This window comes from Palaemon carinicauda, chromosome 11 (assembly GCF_036898095.1).
Source record: "Palaemon carinicauda isolate YSFRI2023 chromosome 11, ASM3689809v2, whole genome shotgun sequence".
NCBI classification, from domain to species: Eukaryota; Metazoa; Arthropoda; class Malacostraca; order Decapoda; family Palaemonidae; genus Palaemon; species Palaemon carinicauda.
In genome coordinates, this window is record NC_090735.1 from 10,627,020 (window position 1) to 10,641,221 (window position 14,202).

Consider the following 14,202-nt stretch of genomic DNA (forward strand, 5'->3'; position numbering starts at 1 on the left):
CCGTTGCCTGTCCGCCGGGAGACTGATGTCCGTCGGAGGACCGTTGTCCGTCGGGAAGACCGTTGTCCGTCGGGAAGACCGTTGCCCGTCGGAAGACGAGGTCAGACTGCTGTCCATCTGCACCAGAGCGGAAGATCAAGAAGGAGAAGTTGTAGGCTGCAAACGGAGATTCAAAAAGGAGCCTCTTAGCACCCTTATAGGGAGATGAGAGGCCCTTACGGCGAGACGGACGGTGAGCCTTACAGCGAAGGAGGCCAACAGCAACAGCAGCAGAAGAATCCTCCGAAGAGGAGTATCTATGAGTGTACTCTCTCGCGAACGAAAGAGAAACACTTCGTAGAAGAGACTGGTCAGCCAGTGACCTAAAAGGAGCAATCCTCCGAAGAGGGGCTCCTGCAGTTGCCCAGCCCCTTGAGCGAAACTGCAGGTGTGACCGCTCAGCACCAAGAGCATAGTCGCACGAAAAAAATGATATTTTGATTATAAAATAAATTTTTGAATATACTTACCCGGTGAATATATAATAGCTGATGTCTCGGACGGTTCGACAGAAACCAAAAACTCGCGAGCGATAGCCATGAAGGTTGCGGGCGTGACCACCAGCGCCAACTATCGGCCAGATACCGCATATACTTGTCAACATCTCCAGTTCTTCTCATTCCGCTGGGTCTCTATCGGGGAGGAAGGGAGGGCCTTTAATTTATATATTCACCGGGTAAGTATATTCAAAAATTTATTTTATAATCAAAATATCATTTTTAAATATTAAACTTAGCCGGTGAATATATAATAGCTGATTCACACCCATGGTGGTGGGTAGAGACCAGTATTAATACAATAAAGGCGTATATGCTCATGAGTTTTTGACAATTATATCATAACAAAACCCAATTAAATATAGGTACCTGGTAAGGAAGCTGACTCTGACGATTACTCTGCCTTATTAGTCCGCTTTCCTCACGAAGCCCAGCCATCCTCTCAGGATGCTGAAAGACTCCCAGGAGCTGTTATATCCAGGGCGACCACCCATACAACAGGACCTCATCAAAACCCTTAATCTGGGCGCTCTCAAGAAACGACATTTGACCACCCGCCAAATCAAAAAGGATGCGAAAGACTTCTCAGTCTTCCGTACAACCCAAGACAAGATTAAAAACATTTCAAGAGAAGATTAAAAGGATATTGGGATTAAGGGAATGTAGTGGTAGAACCCTCACCCACTACTGCACTCGCTGCAACGAATGGACCCAGTGTGTAGCAGTCCTCATAAAGAGTCTGGACGTCTTTTAAGTAAAATGAAGCGAACACCGACTTGCTCCTCCAAAAGGTCGCGTCCATAATACTTCGCAGAGATCTGTTTTGCTTAAAAGCCACGGAAGTTGCTATCGCTCTTACTTCGTGCGTCTTGACCTTAAGTAAACAACGATCTTTTTCACTTAAGTGAGAATGTGCCTCTCGGATTAAAAATCTAATAAAATACGATAAAGCATTTTTAGACATAGGCAATGAGGGCTTCTTAACGGAGCACCATAAGGCCTCAGACCCACCTCGTAAAGATCTGGTACGAGCTAAATAAAACTTAAGAGCTCTAACTGGGCACAGTACTCTTTCAACCTCGTTGCCTACGATCTCTGATAGGCAAGGTATATCAAAAGATTTAGGCCAAGGACGAGAAGGCAGTTCATTTTTGGCCAAGAAACCAAGCTGAAGCGAACATGTGGCTTTATCTGTAGAGAAGCCGATGTTTTTACTAAAGGCATGGATCTCACTGACCCTTTTAGCCGAAGCCAAGCACACCAAAAAAAGCGTCTTGAGGGTGAGATCCTTCAGGGAGGCTGAATGCAATGGCTCAAACCTGTCGGACATTAGGAACCTTAGGACCACGTCTAAGTTCCAACCAGGAGTTGACATACGACGCTCCTTAGAGGTCTCGAAGGACTTAAGGAGATCTTGGAGATCTTTATTATTGGACAGATCCAAGCCTCTATGTCTGAACACAGAAGCCAACATGCTCCTTTAGCCTTTAATAGTGGGAGCAGAGAGGGAGCGAACATTTCTCAGATGCAGGAGAAAGTCTGCAATTTGGGCTACAGAGGTACTGGAAGAGGAAATGGATGATGACTTGCACCAATCTCTAAAGACCTCCCACTTCGACTGGTAGACCTTGATGGTAGATGTTCTCCTAGCCCTCGCGATCGCTCTGGCTGCCTCCTTCGAAAATCCTCGAGCTCTTGAGAGTCTTTCGATAGTCTGAAGGCAGTCAGACGAAGCGCGGGGAGGCTTTGATGAAGACTCCTTACGAGGGGCTGCCGTAAGAGATCCATCCTTAAAGGCAGACTCCTTGGAACGTCTACCAGCCATTGAAGTACCTCTGTGAACCACTCTCTCGCGGGCCAGAGGGGAGCAACCAACGTCAACCTTGTCCCTTCGTGAGAGGCGAACTTCTGCAGTACCCTGTTGATGATCTTGAACGGCGGGAATGCGTACGCGTCCAGGTGAGACCAGTCCAGCAGAAAAGCATCTATGTGGGCCACCTCTGGATCTGGGACTGGAGAGCAATAGGTCGGGAGCCTTTTGGTCAACGAGGTCGCAAAGAGGTCTATGGTGGGTTGACCCCAAGTCATCCAAAGACTCTTGCACACGTCCTTGTGGAGGGTCCATTCTGTGGGGATCACCTGACCCCTCCGACTGAGACAGTCCGCCAAGACGTTCAATTCCCCCTGGATGAATCTTGTCAACAGTGAGATGCCTCGATCTTTTGACCAGATGAGGAGGTCCCTTGCGATGACGAACAGTGTGTGGGAGTGAGTGCCTCCTTGCTTGGAGATGTACGCCAAGGCTGTGGTGTTGTCCGAATTCACTTCTACCACTTTGTTTCGTAGAAGACTCTCGAAACTCGTCAAGGCCAAGCGAACAGCCAACAGCTCCTTGCAGTTGATGTGCAGGCTCCTCTGATCCGACGTCCAAAGACCCGAACATTCCAGACCGTCCAGAGTCGCTCCCCAACCCAAATCCGACGCGTCTGAGAATAACACGTGGTTTGGGTTCTTGACCGCCAGGGACAGACCCTCCCGAAGACTTATGCTGCTGTCCCACCAGTTCAGGCACGTTTTTACTGGCTCGGAGATCGGAATTGAAACAGCTTCCAAAGTCTTGCCCTTGTTCCAATGGGAGTCTAGATGGAACTGGAGAGGGCGAAGGTGAAGTCTCCCTAGTGAGATAAATTGTTCCAGGGATGACAGAGTCCCTAGGAGGCTCATCCAACTTCTCACTGAGCAACGGTCTTTTCTCAGCATGAGGCGGACTTTGAGCAAGGCTTGATCTATCCTGGTGGCAGACGGAAAAGCCCGAAAAGCTAGACTGCGAATCTCCATCCCCAAATAGAGAATCGTCTGGGAGGGATTCAGTTGAGACTTTTCTAAGTTCACTAACAGTCCCAACTCCTTTGCAAGATCCAACGTCCATTGAAGGTCCTGCAGACAGCGATGACGGGACGACGCTCTGAGTAGCCAGTCGTCCAGGTACAGGGAGGCTCGAATTCCCGATAAATGAAGAAATTTTGACACATTCCTCATGAGCCTCGTAAACACAAGAGGAGCAGGGCTGAGGCCGAAGCACAGTGCTCGGAACTGGTACACCACATTCTTGTATACAAACCTTAGATACGGTTGAGAATCCGGGTGTATAGGAATGTGGAAGTACGCATCCTGCAGGTCGAGAGAGACCATCCAGTCTCCCTCTCTGACCGCTGCTAGGACGGACTTCGTGGTCTCCATCGTAAATTTTGTTTTTACAACAAAAACGTTGAGCGCACTGACATCCAGCACTGGCCTCAAACCTCCTGTATGCTTTGGGACTAGGAAGAGACGGTTGTAAAATCCCGGTGATTGAAGGTCCGAGACTTTCACCACCGCTCCCTTCTCTAGCAACTGAGACACCTGCTGATGTAGAGCTTGTCTCCTTGACTCCTCTCGATACCTGGGAGAGAGGTCTAAAGGAACTGTTACTAGAGGAGGTCTGCGTACAAAAGGTATTTTGTACCCCTCCTTGAGCAACAACACAGACTCTCGGTCTGCACCCCTCTTCTCCCAGGCCTGCCAGAAGTTGTTCAGTCTGGCCCCTACCGCTGTCTGAGGACGTGGGCAGTCAGACTCTGCCACGGGAGGACTTGGATCCTCTCCTCTTGCCTCTTTTACTGTCGGCATGAGCGCCTCCCCTACTGGGGGCTCTGCCACGAAAGGGCGGGATAAACCTCGTTGCTGGGGTATCGATCTTGGGTCTTACGACATAAGACGATGAAGGAGCAGTCTTGCGAGCAGACGTAGCCATCAGGTCGTGGGTATCCTTCTGCACCAGAGAAGCCGCAATATCCTTGATCAACTGCTGAGGAAACAAGGCAGATGACAACGGGGCAAAGAGAAGCTCCGACCTTTGGCAGGGAGTTACTTCTGCTGAAAGGAACGAGCAAAGAGTCTCCCTCTTCTTCAGGACTCCAGCCGTAAAGGTAGCGGCGAGCTCATTAGAGCCATCACGGATGGCTTTGTCCATGCAGGACATAATAAGCACGGAAACATCACGGTCGGCCGACGAGATCTTCCTGCTTAAGGCTCCTAGCGACCAATCTAAGAAGTTAAAAACCTCGAAGGCCCTGTAAACCCCTTTGAGGAGATGGTCAAGGTCCGAGAAGGACCAGTAAACTTTAGAGCCTCTCATGGCCAGGCGACGGGGAGAGTCTACGAGGCTTGAGAAGTCTCCCTGGGCAGAGGCAGGAACTCCCAAGCCGAGAACTTCTCCCGTGTCATACCAGACGCTCGCTCTAGAAGCCAGTTTAAAAGGAGGGAAAGCAAAGGCTGTCTTCCCCAAACTCCTCCTGGTGTTCAACCAGTCGCCTAGCAAACGTAAAGCTCTCTTAGAAGAGCGAGAGAGCACTAGCTTAGTAAACGAAGGCTTCGAAGTAGCTAGGCCTAGCGTAAACTCTGACGGAGGCGAACGAGGAGCAGCAGTTACAAAATGGTCCGGAAAAAGATCCTTAAAAATCAGCATGATTTTTTTAAAGTCCATAGAGGGCTGAGCAGCTTTAGGCTCCTCTCCGTCTGACAAAGTCCCCAAAGGAATATCAGTAGGAGGAGGATCAGCAACTTCCTCATCTGAAGGAACCTCGTCCGACAATTGCCGAGTCTCATGAAAAGGAGAGACCTGCCGCGGCGGCAACGCTTGACAGGCAATGTCAACAAGCAAAGGAGCAGCAGTAGCAGTAGAGGAAGCGACGTCACGCCGCTGCTGAAAGGACTGAAATCCTTGTGACTGACCAATAACAACAACTGAAGTTGATTGACGCTCGACGTCACGTCGGAACTGCCTTGACTGCATAGACTGAGCAGGCAAAACCACCTTCGACTGCGGTGATTGACGCTCAACGTCAAGTCGAGGCAACTGAGCCGGTCGGAGAACGTCAGGTCGGGGCTGCGGCGACAGCGGCTGAACGTCAACACGAGACTGCGGCAGCGGCTGAACGTCAACACGAGACTGCGGCAGCGGCTGAAAGTCAACACGAGACTGCAGCGAGGGAGGATCCATGTCACGTGACTGACGTGAAAAACTACTGACATCACGTTTCAAAGTACAAGAAACGTCAGCACTAACGTCAAACGGACGAGTAAATACTCGTTTGGGCGGCTGACGGCCAGAGTCTCGTTCAGCGTAACGGCAACTCGAAAGCGAAGGATCATCGTGAACCTGCTCAACGTCATACTCCTCCATAAGGGAGGCAAGCTTAGTCTGCATGTCCCGCAGGACAACCCATTTAGGATCAACGGGAGTCGGAACGGGCCGAGACGACGGTAACGTCTGTGTTGGCAAAACATTGCCTTTACCGCGACCCTCGGACCCCGTGTTACGCTTGCGTTTAATAGGCGAACCGTCTTCCGACGACTGCAAAGGGTCAGAGCTGTCCCAATGGCTACAGCCAGGACGCTGGACCTGTCCTGAAGGGACTGACTTTCGCTTCAAGGGTCTAGAAACCTTGCGCCAAGGTTTCTTTTGCGAAAAGTCTTCGGATGACGAGGAGAACACAGCCTCACCCGTCTTATGGTAAGGGCGATCTTGACGAGAAACGTCCGATACAAAAGAGGGAACGTCTGTACGTTGGTTAAAGCCTCTCGTCCCCTTAAGTCCTACGACATTACTTCTCCCTGGTGCAGGGGAGCCTGAAAGAGGTCTCGGACTAGGGGAGCGACAAGCACGAACAGACGAACCCTCGGTCGCAACACTAAATACACTTTGCGCACTTATCACTTTATCACTACGATTTTCTGATTTACCACTCTGACACTTCAATAACTTCACATCTGACATGAGTTGGTTACGGTCCGATGCTAAGGACTCAAAATTTTTCGCCTAAAGCTTGAATCGCAAGAAACATATCCCGCATGGACGGTTCATGAGTGCTAGTAGGGGGTTCAGGAACAACTACTACAAGGGAAGGATTAGGTTCAGGGGCATGGGAGGAGGAAAATTCCAACGACCTAGAGGAGCTTCTCCTCACCCTATCTCTCTCCAGCTTACGAGTATATTTATCATATTCAAGCCAGTCGAATTCCGACAAGACCACGCACTCATCACACCGATCTCCTAATTGGCAGGATTTACCCCGGCAATTAGAACAAACGGTATGTGGGTCGAGAGAGGCCTTGGGAAGACGTTTGTTACAATCCCTCGCATTACACTTGCGAAATTTAGGTCCAGGGATAGGAGAAGGGTCAGCCATATTGAACAATCAGAGAAAATCCAAAACAAATCCAAAGTCATCAATAATAAACACTAGCCAAAAAAGGGTTTCAAGAGTTTTAATTGAAGAAAAAACACCCGTCACAGCGAAAGCTAAAAAACAACCAAAATAAAGTACTTCACCAAAAAGGACGAAAACTCAAGGTCATCAGCGAGCGGAATCAACTTGTCGATAAGACCGACAGAGAAGAACTGGAGATGTTGACAAGTATATGCGGTATCTGGCCGATAGTCGGCGCTGGTGGTCACACCCGCAACCTTCATGGCGATCGCTCGCGAGTTTTTGGTTTCTGTCGAGCCGTCCGAGACGTCAGCTATTATATATTCACCGGCTAAGTTTAATATTTAAAAAGGCAAGAGAAGAACCCCCCAAAAGGGGAAAACTCAAGCCTGGACAGGAAAAAACTTCCCTCGGAAGGAAAGTTACCCACCCAAGGAGGCAAGCCTCCTGAGAGTTCTAAAATGAACTGGAGGGCTGTCAATCGTCACGGGAGTACTTCCAGTAGGAGACACGCCCCTGACGAAAATCCAAAGGGGAGGCCGCAACAGCCGAATCCCCAGGCCTCAACAAGACAGCTAACACTGTTGCCATATTACAGAAACGAACTAGATCGGTAACTGTAAAGAAATAAAACAAAAATCATTAGTACACATTCATTCGCCCGGGAAGGCTCCGAAGAGGAATCCCGAGAGAAAGGAAATAAGAATTACACAACAGGCACGTGCCCTCACAACCACTTACACAACGGAAGGAGGGCTGTAACCAAAACAGAATTATAACAATTATAATTATGAAACTATGTAATTATGTAATTTAAAAATGAATGCACACTAAAGAAAGAACGAAAACCCCGAAAGGAATCGTTCTACAAGCTGAAAAATCAACAACTACAATTAGATTCATAAACTAATTGAGACAAAACGTACGGCGTAGCAACCCCCCCACACGGGAAGGAAGCTACAAGGGGCGTAGTAAAACGTAGTAAAAGGGTGAACGACCTCCAGAGAGAGAGAGAGAGAAAGACCGAAGTCAAACTCGATCGCAACCCATAAAATTACGCCGTGGTGGCCTAACTGCCGAGGACTCCACGGAGATATCGTACACTACACACACAACTCTGAAAAGGAAACTTACTGATTTCTATACTCAAATATATATACAAACATGAAAACATGTTTACATATATATTGAGTAAAAGAAAAGTAAGTGATTAAGTAAAGACAAAACAAACAATGGCTGCCAAGCGAGGACCAAGACAGAGACGTCTGTCCCAGTCCGAGCCAAAAGTGAAAGTAGGCATTCACCTGTGTGTGAGGGGGGGGGGAGGGGTAGCTAGCTACCACTCCCCTACCCCCCCCGCTAACCAGCACGGGGGTAATACACCCTCGTTAAATTCTAATGGCTCACCATTTCAGCTGCGCTAAAAGGTAAACCCAATGTAAATAGCGTGGTTTGTATTTCGGTTACGGAACAAAGGTCATTGTTAGAAACAAATACCTCCTCCGAGGGGGGAGGGGCAGCCGCCTCGCTATGGTAGGCAACGACCTCTCCCTCACCACGAGATCGGTTAATGACATCAATATTACGGTCTACGCTACCTTTCGCCGGCCTCTCGGAAGAGGCCACCCGAGAGGGAGCTTCGGAGGAGGAATGGGCGGCGGAAGAAGAAGACTTAGGATTTTCTCTCTTCCGAGAAACCTCGGAAGGAGAAATATCCCTCTTAGCCTTCTTCTTACGTCGCCGGGCAAACCTCTCCCACTGGGAGGTAGACCACTCCCTACACTCAATGCACAAATTAGAACTATCACACCGTTGGCTCCTACACTGGGGGCATAAGGAGTGAGGATCCGTTTCCACGGCTGACATAAAGGTCCCACAAGGGCGGCCGGGAAGTCCAGGGAAAGTGCGCATAAGGAGAGTAGAGGCCAACTTCACACACAAACACTGAAAGAAAAAGCAGACAAAAATTATGGCAGTCAAAAGAGAGGAGAGCGCTGACAGGTCTGTCTCTCTCCGAGCCAAAAGTAAAGAGGGTCAATCACCGGTGTGTGTGAGGGGGGAGGGGTAGCTAGCTACCCCTCCCTACCCCCCGCTAACTAGCGGTGGGGTAGGAAACCCTCGTTAAAACTTTATGGCTCGTCATCGGCTGTCGCCAAAGTAATTACCCCATGTAAATAGCGTGGTTTGTATTCAGTTACGGAACAAATTAATTATACAAACTTAGAATTTAAATACTGTACTGTACCTAGCGATTGACGATTATGAGAGATAAACGAATGTATCAGTAATGATCTATTGAAATATGCTGATTAAAATTGCTTTAAATGTACAATAAATGTACAGTTGAGAGTTAGTCTTAAGCCAACGTAAGGATACAAAGGTCTAAAATGGGCGTAGCCAGCCCCCTTCCATAAGTAAGGATATAGCTCCTAGATTAGGGGTTGTTCTAGTATTTGTTTTCATTTCAAAAATATGGTTTTTCAGTATCAACTTTTGAAATCTTATACCCAGTCCGTCCCAACCAACTACAAAGGCCCCTCATACATAAAATCAAAAAATTTTAAAGTCTATAACTTGAATAAATACTGGTTTAAGCCAAACATCTTATCAGGCGTACAAATAATTACATCTTATTTTTGCACACGAGCCGTATCCTTACTTATGGGAGGGCCTCCTTTTGAAAACCCCTTTTGCACCATTGTATCGAAGTTTTCAGATGCAGTTCCTACTTTATCTCGTCCAATACACTTCAAAAAAACTTAGGAGCCTCCATATAACAATGGACAGGACCTTCCACGTGCAAAGAACACCACCTAACCTAAATTTCCCCACCTAACCTAACCTACTAGCCGTGTCCTTACCTACTTACCTAAGGGGGGTGTTACCCATTACACTGCCGTTTACTTAGTGATTGGGTTGAAAATAAGGGTGTTACGGGGAATTTCCGTCACCATATACAATACTTATTTCCCTTAATGTATATCATCAAAATATTGTACTGCAGTAGAGTACACCATTAAAATAGTATACGGAGCCTTTGCATATCAACATCCAGTTCCTCCAGCGTGCATAAAAAAATGGACACAAACTAACTTAAACTCCCCCCAGCCCTAACCTAAACGACTAGCCGTCCTTACCTACTTACCTAATGGGGGGGGGGGGCTAATGCCCCCTTGCAACCCCACTTACACTGTCGTATTTTTGGTCAGTCGTTATCATACATACAGGTGGTAGCTATCATACATACACCCCTATTATACTACAGTAAGGTATTCCATCATCAAAGTACTGTACTCCAGTCAAGTAAAATCCTTTACTTCTAGATATGGCTTCAGCCCTACCAGAGCTAATTAGATAAGGATATTTACGAACTTTAGAATAGTAAGCTACATTCGATAGGTTAAAGCTGGCCCAAAGAAAGCTATAAATATATTTATTAGTATGCTTACGTTATATTGCGTAGTAATAGTTGGCAGTTAGTTAAGTTCCAAGCAAGAAAACTTACAATAACCTCCTGATTCTGAAGTCCTGATGCCTAAACGTTAACGCCGCAAATTAAGTTTGCGGCCACTCTATCATTTAATAGGTAAGTGCAAAGCTTCTCTAAGCTTCTACTTGATACTGTACAAACAAATTCTTAATAAAAATCTTAATCTTTAATTTTATCCCATTCTACCTTAAAACCAATTCAGATACCTTGTTATCAGTTTTGAAATTGGCAACCCATTGTGAAAAGTATGGGATTCTTAAACTCTTCTTCCAGATGCATTGACCTACTTAAGTATACAGCCAGCTCCCTGTTAAGATTTTCCTACGTTTATATCTTGTTCCTTTGACTGTCTTAATTTTGGGAATAAAAATGTATGTTCTATATTACCTTCTTTGCATTTGTCACACACTTCATCTGTGTATTTCCCCCTGAAATTTGCTTTTTGTTTGATAATAGTTAACCTTGCCTTCATTATAAGGATTGCCTTATCCTCATCTATTTACCTGATATAAAGCTGAGGGCCATTTCGTTCTTTGAATCTCTTATTTTTCACCAACTTCTTTTCTTTATTAGTTTCCTCTATTTATTTTTCAATTTTTTTTCGGATTCTTTCCTCAAATTTTTCCTTTCTCCATTCCATTTTTTGAATAAATTTCTTCAATGCTACTACTCCTGCACTTTCCACAGGGTCTTCATTGTTGATCTTCGGTAATCTCTCTGATTAGTCTCTTTTCATCTGAGTTTATATGTTATGAAAGAGCATTACTTTTTTTTTATTCTATTCTGCAAGACACTGGTAATTTTCCCGTTTCTGCAATGATACTCCAGAATGGATTACTTGCTGGTTGTTCCTACATATCTCTTATAACCCTGAATTTAAGGTTTTACAGATATTTCATATCTTTATCTCCAATTTCACGACATGTTTCTAAATTAGCAAATATTGTTGGTACAAACTACTATTTATAAATTTTCTTTCTCACTTCCAATGCCATTTTACCTAATTTTCTCCTGCCTAACATAATTTCTTATTTCTTGGATCATATGTATGGCCTGCCCTTTTTTATCATTGATACTCAATCATTTGCTTCCTTTCTCAGTATATACCATTCTCCCAGATACTTATACCCCCTAACTATAGGCTTACTTACTGAACCATTCTTCATTTTTGTTTTAATCTCTTTTTCTTTCCTTTGTTAATTATTAATACATCGGATTTTTTAGATTTTTAAATATTGTAAACGTATTTAATATCTTCAACCTATGGCAATTACTTATCACAGCACATTCTACTCCTTTCCTTCCTGTGAGACACATGCCATCTTAAAATATCACGGACTCAATTTCAATATTCCTCACCAATAATGCTATTCACTTTGTGAGTCATATTGCATATCTTAGGTCTATATATAGTTCCCTGTCTTATTTTTCCTTCAATCTCATTTCTGTTGTTCCTGCTGGACAGTTAATGGATGCTATATCTTTGTCATTCATTTCAAAATCAAATACTGGATCAAAATCAATATCTTAAAATAAGATATAATTATCTTTAAAACACAAATTTCTATGGTAATGGTTTAATTGAAAATTTTATCGATATAGGCATTTCGTGCAGGTACCTTCTACAGTTATTGTCATTATTATCATTTCCGTTTGTTTTCAAGTCATCTTTTATTTTCAGGTTATCGTGTAAACCATCAAAATGGAAAATTTATATATACCCCATTAGCTATTCAACAATTTGACAAAAATTATGAGTCTGTACAAGACATTTTTTTGTTATTATTGAGGATGACGTACGAAATATAAGCATGTCGGCGTCTCGGCGACTCTAACACCATGATACTAAGCCAGTTACTATTATACACCTGATATATAATTGCCAAAATCATCATACTAATATCTATATTGTGTTAGTTATATTTGATATAAGCGAAGTTTACTTTTCATATATTTACAGGGAAGAACACTTGTTTCATGAATGAAAATTAGATCCATACTAAAATAACACACCTTATATACAGGGTCAGGCAAAATGATCTGTCACATGTGTAGGTTTAATAAGAGGCAAATAAAGTAAAGAAACAAAAAAGTGTTTTTATTTTATAAAAGTATATCTAATGCCATTCTGTTCCATTATGTTTTAAAAATTAAATCAGTCAAATGGGATCCATTAGTGTCCACACACTGTCGAAGGCGTTCACGAATGTCAGATCATTTTGCCTGACCCTATATAATGCAAAATCCTTCAGACTAATAGCCATATTTTGTCCGTTACAGTTAATATAAGTGAAGTTTACTTTTTACTCAAATACTTACAGGGAAGAACACTCGTTTCATGAATGAAAATTAGATCCCATACTAAAATAAAAGAAGAATATCAAGATCCGGGAAAGAAACACTACGAATTCGTGACTCATATTAAACTACATTGACACAATAAAACTTTATTGAAGAGATCTTCTCGTCTGCTGCCGAAGAATACTATTTTCATCTCAACATGAGCGTGAGTATATATATAAGACCGAAGTTATAGTTGAATATAAAAGATATAAGACCGAAGTTATAGCTAAATATAAAAGATTTAGGCTACGTTAAATTTAGGCCTTGCCCAGGTCTAGTACGACCAGGGTGTGCTTTGCATGAGATATTTTTTTCTTTGAATGACAGTTTTCTGATTTTGGGGATACAGCAATCTTATTCTACGTGTTAATTTCTTTGATAACGGCCAATTACCCGATTAGTTAGGTATTATGACAGTCTATGGAGACATTCGAGTAATTTGTTCTGTGGGCTAATAATAACCCAGTCCCACAGACTAGGCATACTTAACTTTAATGATATAGTTCAGGGCGGGAAAAGCTTTCCTAATTACAAATATGCTGTTGTACACTGAAAAACTCCCGTTTCTACGTCCTCAACTGTAATTTCACCAATTTTAGAGGTGTTGTCCTGGTCCTGTCAGTCACACCCGGAAAACCCCTGAAGAATCCAAAAGATTTGGGAGCCTTTGTATAACAGCGGGCAGTTCCTCATGTGTTGACTAAAAATGGACATCAACTAACCTGAACTTCCCCCCCCCTAACCTAACCTACAAGCCGTGTCCTTACCTACATACCTAATGGGGAGGCTAACGCCCCCCTGCAATCCCCTTACACTGCCGTATTCTAAGTTAGTCATAATAATACATACAGGTGGCCGCTATCATACATACACCCCAAGATTTTTTTTTTTTTTATACATTATGTAGAGAATCATTAAGCGTAATCTGGGTTAATTGTCAAATCCATGGGTAAATATGTGATGCTTTAATTTCTAGCCAAATACACAAACCATATACTTTTCCTACTCTATCTTGTGTTTTATCCATTTATGAATCTTGCATGTTCGGGGCAAACCATCAATTCGTAAGTTTTTGTACCCCCCTCCTTACAAAAACAATTAAGGGGATCACTGTGTGAAGCCGGGTTTTTGGGTAAGGCAGAACTAAAACAAGTGCTTTGCAGAAATGCATACTAAACACAAGAAAAGCAGTTAGAAAACTATTTTTTCATGTATGTGGGCTGGAAATTAAAGTATCATAATTATCTATGATTTACATCACGTCCCTCTAACAGGTTTTTGCACTGCTGTGGCTTGCTACAATCGCAAAATAAACACATCACTGGTATTCTGTTCCTGGTAGGGGGTAAAAGGATGTGCTGTGCGCGCCATCCCCATGGGTCATTATTTCGGCGAGAAGTTATATATTTTCACAATAGCTATATACTGAACTGAGAGCGTTTTTGACATGCTCAATTACTGAAATAGATGAAATTACAACAAATTTCAAAATAAATTGTACTTTTCTCTTGGAAACATCTTCATATAATGGTAGTCATGCTAGGACTGAAGGGGGGAGGGTGGGGGAAAAAAATTGCTGTTG

At 44.0% G+C, this 14,202-nt stretch overlaps 2 protein-coding genes across 5 annotated transcripts in view; one reads left to right on the plus strand and one right to left on the minus strand.

Annotated features, from left to right (window-relative positions):
• Window positions 1-10,380, minus strand: part of LOC137649970 (mediator of RNA polymerase II transcription subunit 30-like) — a 128,962-nt gene extending 118,582 nt beyond the window's left edge. Inside the window, exon 1 of one of the 2 annotated variants that reach the window (XM_068382956.1) lies at window positions 10,237-10,380. The gene's annotated coding sequence lies outside the window, so the exon portion shown is untranslated. The remainder of the gene's footprint in view (window positions 1-10,236) is intronic. The other variant, XM_068382957.1, reaches the window with a different exon arrangement.
• Window positions 10,381-12,507: 2,127 nt separating this feature from the next.
• LOC137649971 (peflin-like) overlaps window positions 12,508-14,202 on the plus strand; it is a 44,452-nt gene continuing 42,757 nt past the window's right edge. The window contains exon 1 of one of the 3 annotated variants that reach the window (XM_068382958.1): window positions 12,508-12,783. In XM_068382958.1, coding sequence (XP_068239059.1) covers window positions 12,778-12,783 — 6 coding nt within the window. In that variant the 5' untranslated portion in view covers window positions 12,508-12,777. The remainder of the gene's footprint in view (window positions 12,784-14,202) is intronic. The other 2 variants (XM_068382959.1, XM_068382961.1) reach the window with 2 other exon arrangements.